Source organism: Aotus nancymaae, unplaced genomic scaffold, assembly GCF_030222135.1.
Source record: "Aotus nancymaae isolate 86718 unplaced genomic scaffold, 86718_ANA_hifiasm-v0.15.2.pri h1tg000036l, whole genome shotgun sequence".
In the NCBI taxonomy this organism is placed as follows: domain Eukaryota; kingdom Metazoa; phylum Chordata; class Mammalia; order Primates; family Aotidae; genus Aotus; species Aotus nancymaae.
This window is the reverse complement of record NW_026988450.1, coordinates 68657634-68672521: the sequence shown is the minus strand read 5'-3', so window position 1 is coordinate 68672521 and position 14888 is coordinate 68657634. Positions and strand designations below refer to the sequence as shown.

General features: G+C 39.9%; 1 protein-coding gene across 10 annotated transcripts in view; it reads right to left on the bottom strand.

Annotated features, from left to right (window-relative positions):
- COL14A1 (collagen type XIV alpha 1 chain) overlaps positions 1–14888 on the bottom strand; it is a 302227-nt gene that overhangs the window by 125901 nt on the left and 161438 nt on the right. For all 10 annotated transcript variants that reach the window (XM_012466432.2, XM_064384550.1, XM_064384551.1 and 7 more), the window contains 3 exons: positions 9311–9440; positions 5539–5661; positions 2469–2618 (listed from right to left, as the gene is read on the bottom strand). In XM_012466432.2, coding sequence (XP_012321855.2) covers positions 2469–2618; positions 5539–5661; positions 9311–9440 — 403 coding nt within the window. The remainder of the gene's footprint in view (positions 1–2468; positions 2619–5538; positions 5662–9310; positions 9441–14888) is intronic.

Genomic DNA, 14888 nt, shown 5'->3' with positions numbered 1-14888 from the left:
GTTTGAGACCAGCCTGGCCAATATGGTGAAACCCTGTCTCGACTAGAACTACAAAATTAGCTGGGTGTGGTGGTGTACACCTGTAATCCTAGCTACAGGGGATGCTGTGGTGTAAGGAAGGAAGGCTGTGAGGTTGCTATAGGAGCACAACGGGAAATACTTGGAGGTTTCATTAGTGAAACCACAACAGTATCCCATCAACAGTCAAGCACAAGATCAGAAGCACAGCCAAAGGCTTCCTAGGTCTGTTGAAGATGGAGACGATTTCTTTTGAGATAAATTTATTCAGTATCTAGCCTTTAAGGTCTCAAAGTATTCCATGACAGAGAATTCAGGACGCCTCCTCTATAACAGGGCTGGCCCTATATGTAATTGGGAAATGTTGGGATCTGAATTAATATATAGCCCACTCTTGACTGACAGCATTGATTAGATTAATTATTTATTAGGGATGAGGGTAAGATATAGGCCAAGTGCATAAAGCCCAATCATTACAATAATAACAGTGGTGTTTCACTGAATATTTGCCACATTATAAGCATGTTACATACATTTTTCTGTAATCCTCACAATTAGCCTGAAAGATGGTTATTATTATCTTCATTTTAGAATTGAAAAAGCCTGGGCTGAGGAAAGTTAAGCAATTTTCCCAAGGCCACACTAACAAGCAGCAGATTTGAGGCTTATTCTTTTGATAGTATCGTGAATACAATCTCAAGAGCAGGGCATGTGCTGTTGATTGCACTCAGGATTATTCTGATGAGCACACAGCCAAACCACTTTTATTTGCGTCATTTATGTGTTATCTTGAATGTGTGTTTTAAAATGTGACTAAAAATCTTGAGTGATATAATGGAATTTGGAGATTTGAGGGGGAGATTTGGAAGCGAGGTGAGGGATGGAAGACTATGTATTGGGTACAGTATACAGTGCACCAGTGATGGGTGCACTAAAATCTCAGAATTCAACACTATAGAATTTATCCATGTAACCAAAAACTACTTACATCCCAAAGGCTATTGAAATTTTTTAAATAAATAAAAAATAATAAAGATGTCATATGACTATCAAAAAAGAAAATAAAATGTATACTTCAAAAAAATAATTTGATTGTGGTCATTACACATTATAAACATAGATCATCACATTGAAGATTGCAGATCTATGTATCTACACCTTGAATACATACAATTTTTGTTTGGCAATTATGCCTCAATAAAGCTAGAAAAAATGAAAGAACAGTGGGTATTTGAAACAACCACCATAATACCTTAGGGAGTTTATAACAGAATTACAAAATAGATAGAAAAACAGTAGCAAAGAGGAAGAAGGTACTGTACACTGTTAAAAATTCTTAAGCCATAAAAGCAGTAATTTGGCCAGGCGTGGTGGCTCACAACTGTAATCTCAGCACTTTGGGAGGCCGAGGTGGGCAGATCACGAGGTCAGGAAATCGAGACCATCCTGGCCAACACGGTAAAACCTCATCTCTACTAAAAATACAAAAATTAGCTGGGCATAGTGGTACGTGCTTGTAATCCCAGCTACTCGAGAGGCTGAGACAGGAGAATGGCTTGAACTCGAGAGAAAGGTTACACTGTAGCCTGGCAACATAGCTAAACTCAGTCTCAAAAAAAAAAAAAAAAAAAAAAAAGCAGTAATTTAAGGTAGACTGGAATAAGCTAAGGATTCATATTGAAATCTCTAGGATATCTATAAAAATTTGAAATATCTAACTAAAAAGCTAGTAGAGGAGAAAATATTTTTTAATATGTTAATAAAAATACTGATCTGCAGTTTAGGGTAATTACATGGATTTTGAAAAGGATTTAGGTCAAAAACTGTAAGTCAATCCAAATAAATATATTAAACAGATCATGCAGAGATATAACAAACTTCAGGAATATGGAACATACGTGCTGGAATTTGGAAAACATTGCATTACTGCCTGGGCGTCTGGGAGTGGTGTATGCCAATGAGAAGTCCCAGATGGTGTGCAGACACATGAAAACCCTTAAAAGGCTAGAGAAGGAAGTCCTTAGAGGGGCGTGGCATGTACTTTTGATGCATGGCGTGTGTGCATGTGCAAGGGGGTGGAGTGACCGCTCTGAGAAAAGACAAACTTCCTGCTCCAACTTTTGACATTGGCCATCTCGGGCTACAGGCTGTTTGGAAATTTTCACCTCATTTGAAAAATGCCAACACAGACTTTCCAGAAGGAAATCCGATCTGCAGTCATCAAGTGTATTTCAAGGCAAGGTACTGACATCCCGCCTGCCAACCAGGACTTTGAACTACCCGGAATAAACAGCACACCTTTCTTTCCATGAAACACCATCCAGAAAGGGCAACATGGAGCAAAGGAAAAATGAACGACCAAATGGAAGCGGGGGTTGAATGACAAGTTACGGTGAAAACAAAGCAGCAAAACCCCACGTGTGGCTGAGGTCACTGGACATGACTCTTACATGTTTTCACCATGCCTGTCAGGGCATCGCTGAAGCCTGAGGACTGCGAGGCAAATATCTTCACATTGTAGTCCATTCCGCTGAGGAGGTTTGTGATAAGAATGGTGTTAATGTCAGCTCCCACAAACGTTTCCAGTGTTGGGCCAGGAACTAAAGAATAAAGAGTATATATTTTAGGTACAACAAAATATGGAAAAATAGAGGCACTCTTAGTCAAATTGTACTCACTCAACTGCTTTTCAGTTGCTTAGGGTTATATAGCAAGCAGACAGCAGGGTTGAGGTTTGAATCTGGTCTCATCTAGCTCTAAAAACTGCTGTGCTAAAGGTTATTTTTAGGGACCTCGTCCTTTCCCCAAATATAGTTTTATCCTTGTGCTTATTCAAAGAAGTTGGTCCACCTCACAGTCTACCATCTGCTATATGGTTACGTACTATGTTGTAATAGGCAATTGAGGAATTTGTCCAATTAAAGAAATAATTCTCAGCTGGGCATGGCAGCTCACATCTGTAATCCTGGTGCTTTGGGAGGTCGAGGCAGGTGGATCACCTGAGGTCAAGAGTTCAGGATTTCAAGATCAGCCTGACCAAAATGGAGAAACCCCATCTCTATTAAAAGTACAAAATGATCTGGGTGCAATGGAGCATGCCTGTAATTCCAGCTACTCTGGAGGCTGAGGCAGGAGAATTGCTTGAACCCAGAAGGTGGAGGTTGCAGTGAGCTGAGGTCACTCCCTTGCACTCCAGCCTGGGCAATAAGAGCAAAATGACATCTCAAAAAATAAAGAAAAGAAAAGAAAGAAAAGAAAGAAAGAAAGAAAGAGAAAGAAAGAAAGAAAGAAGAAAGAAAGAAAGAAAGAAAGAAAGAATTCTCAATTGCTCCTTCTAAGGTAACCAACAGTCATAGCAAATTTTATCCTGGAGACCAGGCCATACCTTGCCACTTGGTCAACCAGCATCAATGTTACCACTGCAGTTTTATCTGCTCCTTTTAGGATGTTTAATACCAGACAGATAATGCTCTTATTCCAAGGCCCTTGCTTAGCTAGCATTTTCAGGCCTTTATGTTTTCACCTCTTTTTCAATCTAGTGGAGTCTTTAATGAAGCATTAAACGCATTCCTTGCTAAAACCTATACAAATTTATTTACCTCCTGCCTCCTCCCATACATGCTCATTCTTTAAGAGCTTTAAGTTAGTTACAAATTCTCAAAATACTCATCACTCTCCTCCAGAAGCCCCCTTCCAACAATACATTTATGCTTCTCTAGGTACGTGTTAACTCAATAGCGATTTTCCCATGCTCCATGCATATGATGCAAATGACCATACATGTATATTTCTCCCTCTTGGCCTAGAACAGGATTTCTCAGCCTCAGCACTATCAGTATTTGGGACTGAACAATTCTTTATTCTGGGGCAGAAGAGTACTGTCAACTGTAGGATGTTTGGCAGTACCCATTAGATTCCAGGAGCAAGTCCTCTCTTGCCAGTTATAACAATCAAAAATGTCTCTATTGGGGGGCAAATGACATCAACATGAGAACCACTGGCCTAAAACAAAGCTTTTTGTGCTTAGAAAGCCTGATCGGTATTTGTAAAATGATCCAAAGAACAAATTAAGCAAGACTGTCTTGCAAATTAACACGTGCTTCAGGCCTTCAAGCAAACACATGTCTCTTCAGGCAAATAGACAAAAACACTGGGGATGGGTCCCAAACAATGAGCCTGGAGCAGGCTAGTGCATCCACGTTCTATTCTTACTATTTTATTTTCCTGGTTTATAAGGATGTTTGTCTGGAGAAACTGGAGGTGGGAACATTTGTCTTTTGGGCCTGAAGACAATAGCACCTGGATAATTGGACAGAATAGAAAAGCCTGAAAATTGATACGGGGCAAGAACTGCATCTCAGATAAAAGACTGAGACTAATGGAGTTTTTGAAGGCAGAAAGTATTTATGCTTTATTATTATTATTATTTGAGACAGGGTCTTGCTCTGTTGCTCAGGCTGGGGTGCAGTAGTATGATTGCAACTCACTGAAGCCTTGACTTACTGGGCTCAGGCGATCCTCCCACCTCGACCTCCCAGGTAGCTGGGACTATGGGTGCACGCCACCACACCTGACTAATTTTTGCATTTTTTGTAGAGACTGGGTCTTGCCATGTTGCCAGGGCTGGTCTCAAGCAATCCACCCTCTTCAGCCTCCCAAAGGGCTGAGATTACAGGCATGAGCCACCATGATTTTCCTACCAAACTAAGAAAAATGATTGGAGATGCCTTTTCTGCTGAACAACTAGAGTACTGCAGGCCCAGGTCTAGGAAACTGAGAAGACCCTAATAACCAGACAGATAATGCTGATTTTAGTCTCCTGTTTAAACTTCGTGAGATTGCTAAGAATGGGGAGATGGTAGCGTAAGAGGTGCTGGTGCACACGGGCTCCTCTTCACAGGCAAACAGACCAAGGGTATGATTGCTTTCTACGTGGATCATTCTCATGCCTTCAGGATACAATGATGTGGGAGGTAGAAGTGAGTGGGATCCCTTTATGGAGGTGGCTAAGAGACTGGTGGAAAAGTATTTTACTACTGTAATGAGTTTTTTCTCCCCCATATGGTTTCCAAACTGGGGAGACTAAGAAGTTGGTAAATGAAATTTTTCCAACTAATCCAAAAAATAAGAGGTAGAAGAGAACTTTGAAATTAGAGATTCCAAATGTTTAGAACTTATATCTTCACTGAACTTAAAGCTTCCTATTCCTATAAAGTCAAGGTTCCTTAGGTTGGTTCCTGGTCTGGGGTATGATTAGATCAGTTATACACCCAATATATATTCTTCTAACTGATGTGCCCAATAGTTTTTTATGTGATGTCATAGTTTCATCATCCTGATAACATCTACCCTATCACTAACCATACTAAAACACTTTATTTTTCTAAAACAAGCAAGAGGTTCTCCCTACTTTTTAAAAAATACAAGCAAACATAAAGTGTTATAAGAAAACAATTTATCTTAAAAGACATTTTAAGTGACTACTCATAGTATCAATATTATTTACAAAGCACTACTTACCACTGACAGGTTTGTAGACAATTCTATAGCCCTTCACTGGGGAAGATGGGGGGTCCCACGTAATGCGCAACCGGTTATACCATTCCTCAGACACCCGCAAGTTCTGGGGCCCCGAGGATGGCACTGAGAAGAAAAGAAAAGGAAAAACAGGGATTCAGTGTAATTTCCTTCCTTATGTCCTATACTACTGTCACCAAAATCTAAGATATCGTCCAACAAAATTAAAAATATTTAAAAGTGAAAGTGCACTGAAACACACAATGGCCTTTGAGAATCTGTGGTTGTTTTTTCTTTTTTTTTTTCTTTCTTTTCGAGCAGAGTCTCTTTCTGTCACCCAGGCTGGAGCCCAGTGGTTTAATCTCAGCTCACTACAACCTCCTTCTCCTGGGTTCAAGCAATTCTCCTGCCTCAGCCTCCTGAGTAGCTGGAACTACAGGCGTGGCCACCACACCTGGCTAATATTTTGTATTTTTAGTAGAAACGGGGTTTCACCATGTTAGCCAGGATGGTCTCAGTCTCCTGACCTCGTGATCTGGCCACCTTGGCCTCCCAAAGTGCTGGGATTACAAGCATGAGCCACCGCACCCGGCCTTCAATATTAAATACATGGAAAATAATTGCTCTTGTGACAAAACACTTTTAACTGAAATTTAGAAGTTTTTCAATGTTATTTGGGTTCCCTTTTCATCAGTTTCAATTTTAAGTATAATCAGATTGAATCGTGTTTATTAGAAATGTCTGTCTCCGTGCCACTCTGTATACTAAGCATATGTGAACAGCAATATTGGGGGCATGTTCATACAATGTTAATGCTGATTATTCTCAGAGGTAAAATTCTAATTTTTTTTGCTTTCATCTTCATATATCCTATATTGTTTGATGTTTTATATTATTGCTTATCCATTTTTTATCAAAACATGACAGTCATTTATACGGATGACTATTGTAAATGTTTATACATTTTGTCATTATCATTTTGTTGTTGATAAAACTTAGTTGTGTTGGCCACTGCTTAATTACTGCTTAGATCATCCACTAACACTTCAAAATAATTTGACCATATAGAGACTGTTAGGATGTAACAGCATTTCTGTAACAAGATTCAAGCGCTATCTCCATAGTAATAATCTTGAAATATTTTTATTTAAAGATAAATAAATAATAGCAAGTATTTACCTTGATAGGTAAATACTACTTGATGTTTTCTTTAATTGTTGCTTAAATCTGTGGTTTTGGTTTTCAAACATTTATTAGCAGCAACATACCAACATATGCTAGAAATTCCAATGCATAGACCAAATCAAGATGCCAATATATTGGTAAAGGTAGAGTGAAAAGTTTGAAATCTCCCTATAGCTCCGCTCTTGTTTTCCTTCTCTCTGTCTTCATGTCCCCTGGGGAAAAAAACTATAGCAGCTCCAAGAGCTCACAATACTCTGGGAGACCTTTAGCAAACTGTGCAGGCTTGGTGGGAGTCTGGGTGGAGGCACATGCCACAGGAGGGAGAGATGTCAGCACTGTTAAATGAGGAGATGATACCTATTTACCCAGCTGAGCAGAATCAGGACTCCGGGCTTCAGAATTTTAATGATTTGCACAGACTTAGTTGAAAACATCACACTTAGGTGCCCAGGTACAGAATTCAGCCCTTGACACCATTTTGAAACTAGCCACATGTCACTATTTGGTAATTATGATGGATAAAGGTGGTCACAGAGTTTTCGACACTCCTTCCATTGACAGGTGGGGCGATGACTGTTTCTTTAAATCTGGGTAGGTTCTATCACTACCTTAAACGATAAATAGACTGCAGCAGAAGTGACACTAGAGATTTCATTTTCTGCCTCTTGGAACTTCTGCTGTTACAGTCCTGAGCTGTCATGTAAGAAATATGACTGCTCTGCTGGAAAGACCACATGGAGAAGCTTTAAGACTAATGGACAGAGAGAGAGAGAGACAGACAGACAGAGACAGACAGACAGAGACAGACAGACAGACAGACAGACAGACACAGCTGGGTCCAGCCTGCTCACCACCCCCACCAAGATGCCAGGCATGTGGGTAAAGTTGCACTGTACCCTCCAGACCAGCCCAGACCTCAAGTGAATACCACCAGGTGACACTAATCAATCCCATGTGGAGTAGAATTTCCCAGCAAGTCCTGCCTAGTTTCCTGACCCACACAATTGTGAGATGTGATTTTTAAAAAATGGTCACTGTTTTAAGCCATTAGGTCTAGAGCAGTCTTTATGCAAGTATAGACAATCACATCAATAATGAAGAAAATGAAGACTCTGTATTTTAACCAAGGGTCAAATGCATCTTTCTCATTTGACAACTATGGCCAATCCATCTTAAACAAGTGTTGCCTGATGCCTCCCCTGTGCCACCCCGCACTATAGGAGCTTGGCACACGGAAGTGAACAGTACTGATGAGGCCCCAGGTTCTCACGATGCTTGCCTTCCAGGAATCGGGGACAGACAGTGAGCAAATACAGGAATAATTAAGAAAATACCAGAAAGTAATTACTGCCATGATATGACCCAAAGCAACAAACAAAAAAGGACAATATCATAGACAGTGGGGGCTATTTTGCATCGGGTAGCCAGGAAAGTCTGAGGAGGTGACAATGAGCTTAGATCAGGATGACCAGAAAAGTTCTGACATGCAAACATCTGGGAAAGCATATTCCATGTAGAAGGAAACACTAGAGCATGGGGCCTAAGGCAGGAACAACTTCGAAGAGTCCCACGGAGAGCAGGATGGGAGGTATGGCTGTGGGTATGGCTGGGGAAATGGCTAGGAGGGGAGATCAAAGAGATCATCAGGTTCCAGGTGTTAGAACGATCTTTGTAAGGCATAGGAAGGGCATAGGATTTTATCCTGGGTACAGTGAGAAGCCATTTGGAGGCTTAAAACAGAGGTGCAGATTATTTATCTGCTGAAAACTTTCTCAAGCTGTTATGAGAAGAACAGGGGAGGGCATGAGTGGAAGCAGGAAGACTTGACAGGGGGCTAGTACACTCATCTGGAGAAGAAAGAGTGTGGCTTGCATAAGAGGGAATGAATTAATGGCATTTGCAGCAACCTGGATGGGATTGGAGACTTACTTTAAGTGAAGTAACTCAGAAGTGGAAAACCAAACATCATATGTTCTCACTCATAACTGGGAGCTAAACTATGAAGATAAAGGCATAAAAAGGATATGGCAGTGGACTCTGGGGACTCCAGGGAAAGGGTGGGAAGGGGATGAGGGGTAAAAGACTACAAATTGGGTCCAGTGTATATTGCTCGGGTGAAGGGTGCACCAAAATCTCACAAATCACCATGAAAGAACTTACCCATGTAACCAAATACTACCTGTTCCCCAAAAACCCATGGAAATAAAAATAGATAAATAAAATAAAAATAAAAGAGAAAGTGTGGTTTGGACTAGAGTGCACCTGTTAGATGAAGGGAAATTAGGCATGTAGAATACATTTTGATCAATCAACAGGATCTTGATCAATTAAATACTGGAAGAGAAAGATGTAGTGGTTTTTCACATCTTCACTTCCACAGAAAAGGAAACTGCAGCCCAGAACACTTAAGCCATTTGCTCAAAGTCACATAGCTTGTGTGTGTAAAGACAGGATGCAGACAGATTTACTGTTTCCAAATCTTTTTGTTTCTTCACTATAATCTACTGTATCTTTCAGGGTGCACTGCAGGGGACAAGCATTTCCAATTAGTGAGTTGGATTATATCCAAACGGAGAAAGCTTCGACTTACAGGTTTTTCCAGGGGCAGAGACACTGACGCCTTCTCCATCTGTGTAGATGGGAGTCACTGTGACTTTGTATTCAGTATCAGGAAGCAGAGACTTCAGAAGGAGATTGTTCTGGCTTCCAGGCACCATAACCTGAACAAAAAAGCAAAGGACCGTGGTCTTAGAGAGACCCCTGCTTCCACTGATTTGCTAATGGAGCATGACTTTAGGCATTTTGAAATAATCAAAAGCAAAGAGATGTGCTTTGAGAGTGAGGAGAAAAGAAAGGGCATTCATGCAAAAGCGTTTCTCCCTGAAATTCCCATCATAGTAACCCTTAGTTTGTAATCAATTACTACAGAAGGTTTAAATTTGAAGCTCTTAAGCTCTAAGGAATATTCTCTCAACATCTTCTTGGCATTTGTAAAGTATCCAGAAAAGAGAATAATGGCCTGTTTAGATAGCAGGTGTTTATGGATTGGGAGAGTTCATTCTATAATCAAGCCTGCTGCTTATCATGTTTTATTTTACTTAAGTATCCTTTTGCAAAGTCAGCCTTCCATTCTTTCCTCCTTCAGAGATAATCAGATCCCAACATTTTCTTCTTTCAGTTAGAAAGGATGGATCCTAGCCAAGAGCAACAGAACCACACATCAAAGCCAAGTTTTCTTGAGTTGAAGCATATTTACCAGCAACGCTAAAAAATGCTACAACTTTTTTATTTCTGAAAGGAGCTGTCTCCCTCAATCTAGAATCACCATCACTCTGGGTCTAAAAGGCTTCCCCCCAAAAAAATGCAGTAGTGGGGTCATCACACAAGTGTGAGTGCAAGGCACCATGTGGCCGCTGTGCAAAGTCTGCCACCTCAAAAGAATTGTATGGACCAGAAAAGTTCTCAGTGCTGAAACCACAAAACTTTCTGTCTGTGTTCCAGGAGTGAGAAGCTGGCCCATCACCGGGCCATTTAAAGAACTTAATCGCGGCTGGAAAAGTGCTAGGATGTAAGAACTGACTCAAACGGGTTTAAGGGAGTCACAAGACCAGGACAGCTGGAGTTACTTTCCGATTCAAGTGCTGGGTAAAATGCCAGCAGGCAAAGGGCGATCCTGTCTTCTTCTGGATGAAGAAAGAAACCTATAAATCATGGAATAAGCCCTAGAAAGCCTCGAGTTGAACTCAGAAGCAGCTGTTGCTAAGATATTGCTAAGCTCTTAAAAGTAATATTTTAAATATGAAACAAGGAAATCTGAATTAGGTGATTTTATACCAGATTAATATGATTTTGATCCTCATAGGAAAGGGCCATTGAAATGTACAGGTCTGAATTGATGTGTGGACTTGGGGTCCTGAGAAGGAGATATTTAAGAAGGAGCTCTGCTTTATTCCAGAGTGAGTTAGACGACCCCGGCACTAAGAACGTGTAAAAGAAGAATTGGGGTTGCCCTGACTTGTATTACTCTATCATCATAGCTTCCCTCAGGGGGTTTCTCTTCAATGTAACCCCTCTGGAGCAGAGCCTGGGCATTCATTTCAATCTGTCCATCTAGCAAACCACCCATGTTGATGTTAAATAATCTTCTCTCAAATTGAGAAGCACATGGCCTTGGGACTAACCAATTAAATTTAGCATGTGGACTATTAAAAAACAGCATGACTGTTTTGGAAGACTCACTAGCTTGCCAGGAAGTAGATGCTGTGATTTATAGTAATAGGCCTCCCTTACCTGGCAATTATTGTGTGCCAGGTGCTGCTCTAAGCATTCTAATATAGTATATGCAGATTGAGTAACCCTTATCAGAAATGCTTGAGACCAGAAGTGTTTTGGATTTGAGATTTTTGTTAGATTAGGAAATATTTGTAGTTGCATAATGAGGTATCTTGGGTATTAGATCCAAGTCTAAACACAATATTCATTTATATTTCATATAAACTTCATATACATGATCTGAAGATAATTTTATGTAATATTTTTAATGATTTTGTGCATAAAACAAAGTTTGTGTTAATTACTTCTCTGTAAAATTTTCCACTTGTAGTATCATGTCAGTACTCAAAACGCTTTGGACTTTGGAGCATTTCAGATTTTGAATTTTAGGATTAGGAATTCTCAATCTATACTTCACTTAATCTTCACTACCACCTTTTGAAGCAAGGGGTATCATCACATTCCTTTTACAGATGAGAATACTGAGGCCTATGTAACTATTGAGAAAAGAGCCATACTGAAACCCCAAGAATTTTGTCCGGCCTTTCTCCTCTACTCCACAGGACTGTACCACTTGAACCTTTTTACCCTATTGATACTTATTCACAAGGGTAGAAAACAGTCTCCCCTTGGGTATGCAAAGTTCCTCTTGCTTGGCCTCTGCTTGTTTGGACAAAGTAAAAAAATGTGCTCCCACTAAAAACAAATGCTGCAGGTCAGAGCAGACGCTGGTTTCATTTATAAAACAATTTGGTAAAAAAATGCTCATGGTTAAGTGGGATGCAAATATAACCAGCGAGCTTCATGCTTTTACTTTTTTTTCAGAAATGCAGTTTCATGTCTGGCTCTAATATCACCCAGAGCTTTTCAGAGCAACCTGGACCACATCCAAACAGCTGTTCCTGCAGTAGAAACAGGAATCCCTGCATCTTGCTGTGTTCCCATTTATGAAGTTCAGCTCTAGGCAGTGATTCTCAAACTCTCTGTGGTGAAGGACTAGCTGTTGGTAGTGGTGGTGTCATTTTAATTCCTATCCATTGCAGACCAGTATTTGTAAAATACAATAAAACCAAATGGTTAGAAAAGTGATCCTGTTCTTGGATTATTGCGGTAATATCGAATAACAATCAATGCTTTTAAAATGTTAATCTTAATATCTGAACTTATTGTTTAGGAGACTGAGCCACACTTTGAGTAATTTTACTCAGACATATTCCTGCAACCCAGAATTCAGGTTATAGCTACAGATTTTTACATGTAGGCTCTAGAAAATTCTGAAATCCTGATCAGCCTTTTAAAATAAATGAGAGGCCTTCCTACCCTGACAACAAAATGTCAAACAATGTCACTGCCGCTCCTCCCTATTCTAAAGCAGAGTTGAAAGTCAAACCTTACAAAATATTTGACAAGTACTGTGGTTTTATTTCTAAGAATTCAAAGGTTTTTTAACCTAGAAATATTTGATATATTTAATTATATCTAGAAAGTATATAAATACTTCATTTACCTCAACTGGAAATGTAAATTAAATTCCCCTTGTTTTACATATATTTAGCTGAACTTTGGTCTACAACGTTATAACACACAGTGTATAACATATGCATACACTATTGTCCAACTTCAATACACAAGCTTATTTCTTCGTGTAAATTTAATCCGCCTTTAGAGTTAAGGACAATTTGGTATTTCTCTTATTTTGACACATTTCCTTTCTTGCTTTCATAATATGTCTTAGCTATCTGTCTTTCTGTGCTATACATTATTATTTTAAGACGTCATTTGGTCCATGCGATTTCAAGACCCTTGAACTTTGATACAGACCTGCATCTGCCTGTCTGCCTTAGTTTCATCATCTAAATTTACATGTAGTCCACTTTCTGTCTCCAGTTATAACACATTACATTTGTATCACAGTAACACTTCATAAAACACTGATATAAATTTTCAAATAACCCTCAGGTGTGTCTTTGAGAAGGTGGCTACAAATCAAGTATGCACATACGCTATTTAATTAAAATTCTCCAAAGGAATTTGACGTTTAAAGAATTCTACAATAGTTTCTTCTGTATATCAAAAGAGAGAGAGAGAAAGAAAAAATAGTTTTGCACAGTAAATAAGCACCACCAAATTTATCAATATTTTTTATTTTTACTACAGGTTTGTTTAACTGGGTCAGAGAGTTTAAGACTTTTGATCTTTTTTTCCCTTCATCTAGGTGTCCAAGTATTTCAAAAATAAACAGTGTGAAATGAAAGAAACTAGGAAAGGAAAAATTATCTAGAGACAACCCAAAGTAAATATTATTATTATTTTACCTTGCATAGCTTACAAGTGCATGCATGAGATTAAATTGTTAGTCTTTTCAAATTAACAGGAAGAATTCATTACGAAGCTTAATGTATTTCTTAGAAAGGGTAAAAAACAAAGAGCAAACAAACCAAAAAAACAAAAAGCCTCTCACTCTGGGAAGTTTTTATGGGTCTCGTTTTTAGAAACTAAATTACAATATGAAAAAAATAGCAGAGAAAATAAAGTATCACAAGTTATATATTTAATTACCATTCCTAACCACAGTTTAATTTTTTTTTTTAATTTGCCAATCATGAACCATTTGAAGTGTATGGCCGGGGTGAATTTGTAATTCAACCTATTTTGTTTAAGAATCCATTAACTTTTCAAAAGTGTTCCCAGATCAATGTCCTGGCCTTCTGGCTATTCACAGTGGATGTGGCTCTTCTTGGGACTATCACTGTGCCCTGTAATACTTCCTCCATCAGCCAGAAATGAAGTACTTTCCTTAAAGGATTTTGGGCTCAAATAGTGGTTTATGTAAGCACAAAAATAAAATAACTTTCCATTGAAGGCTTTGTGAGCGAGGAAGGGAAAGGAATGATAAAGTTGCACCTGAGCAATAATGAATTTTGTAGACTTCTTTCCCAGAGTGTCAAAAATAATGCAGCAAAGGGCAAGAAATGCAAGTAATGAGCTAAATAAACATATTTTATGACTCAAAAGAAAAATTTCTTCTGGATGCATACTGGAGTTATCTGATTTGATTAGAAACATGTCTAGAAAATAATTTTCAAGTTCTAGAGTAAAAGGAATGACATAGTGTAAATTTAGAATACGTGGGACGGCCATGAGTAAAAGTATACCAGGCCATGATTAAGAGTATATCATTGATTTTGGCGCCCGGGCAAGATGGCAGAATAGGAACAGCTTTGGTCTGCAGCTCCCAGCAAGACCAACGCAGAAGGTGGGTGATTTCTGCATTTCCAACTGAGGCACCCGGTTCATCTCACTGGGACTGGTTGGACAGTGGGTGCAACCCACGGAGGGCGAGCCGAAGCAGGGTGGGGTACTGCCTCACCTGGGAAGCACAAGGGGTCGGGGAACTCCCTCCCTACCCAAGGGAAGCCATGAGGGACTGTGCCTTGAGGAACAGTGCACTCTGGCTCAGACACTACGCTTTTTCCACGGTCTTCACAACCTGCAGACCAGGAGATTCCCTCGGGTGCCTATATGACCAGGGCCCTGGGTGTCAAGCACAAAGCTGGGCGGCCATTTGGGCAGACACCTACCTAGCTGCAGGAGTTTTTTTTTCCCCCATACCCCAGTGTTGCTTGGAATGCCAGCAAGACAGAACCATTCACTCCCCTGGAAACAGGTCTGAAGCCAGGGAGCCCAGTGGTCTTGCTCAGCAGATCTGACCCCCACAGAGCCCAGGAGGCTAAGATCCACTGGCTTGAAATTCTTGCTGCCAGCACAGCAGTCTGAAGTCGACCTGGGATGCTTGAGCTTGGTGGGGAGAGGGACGTCCACCATTACTGAGGCTTGAGTAGGTGATTTTCCCCTCACAGTGTAAACAAAGCTATGTAGAAGTTCGGACTGGGCTA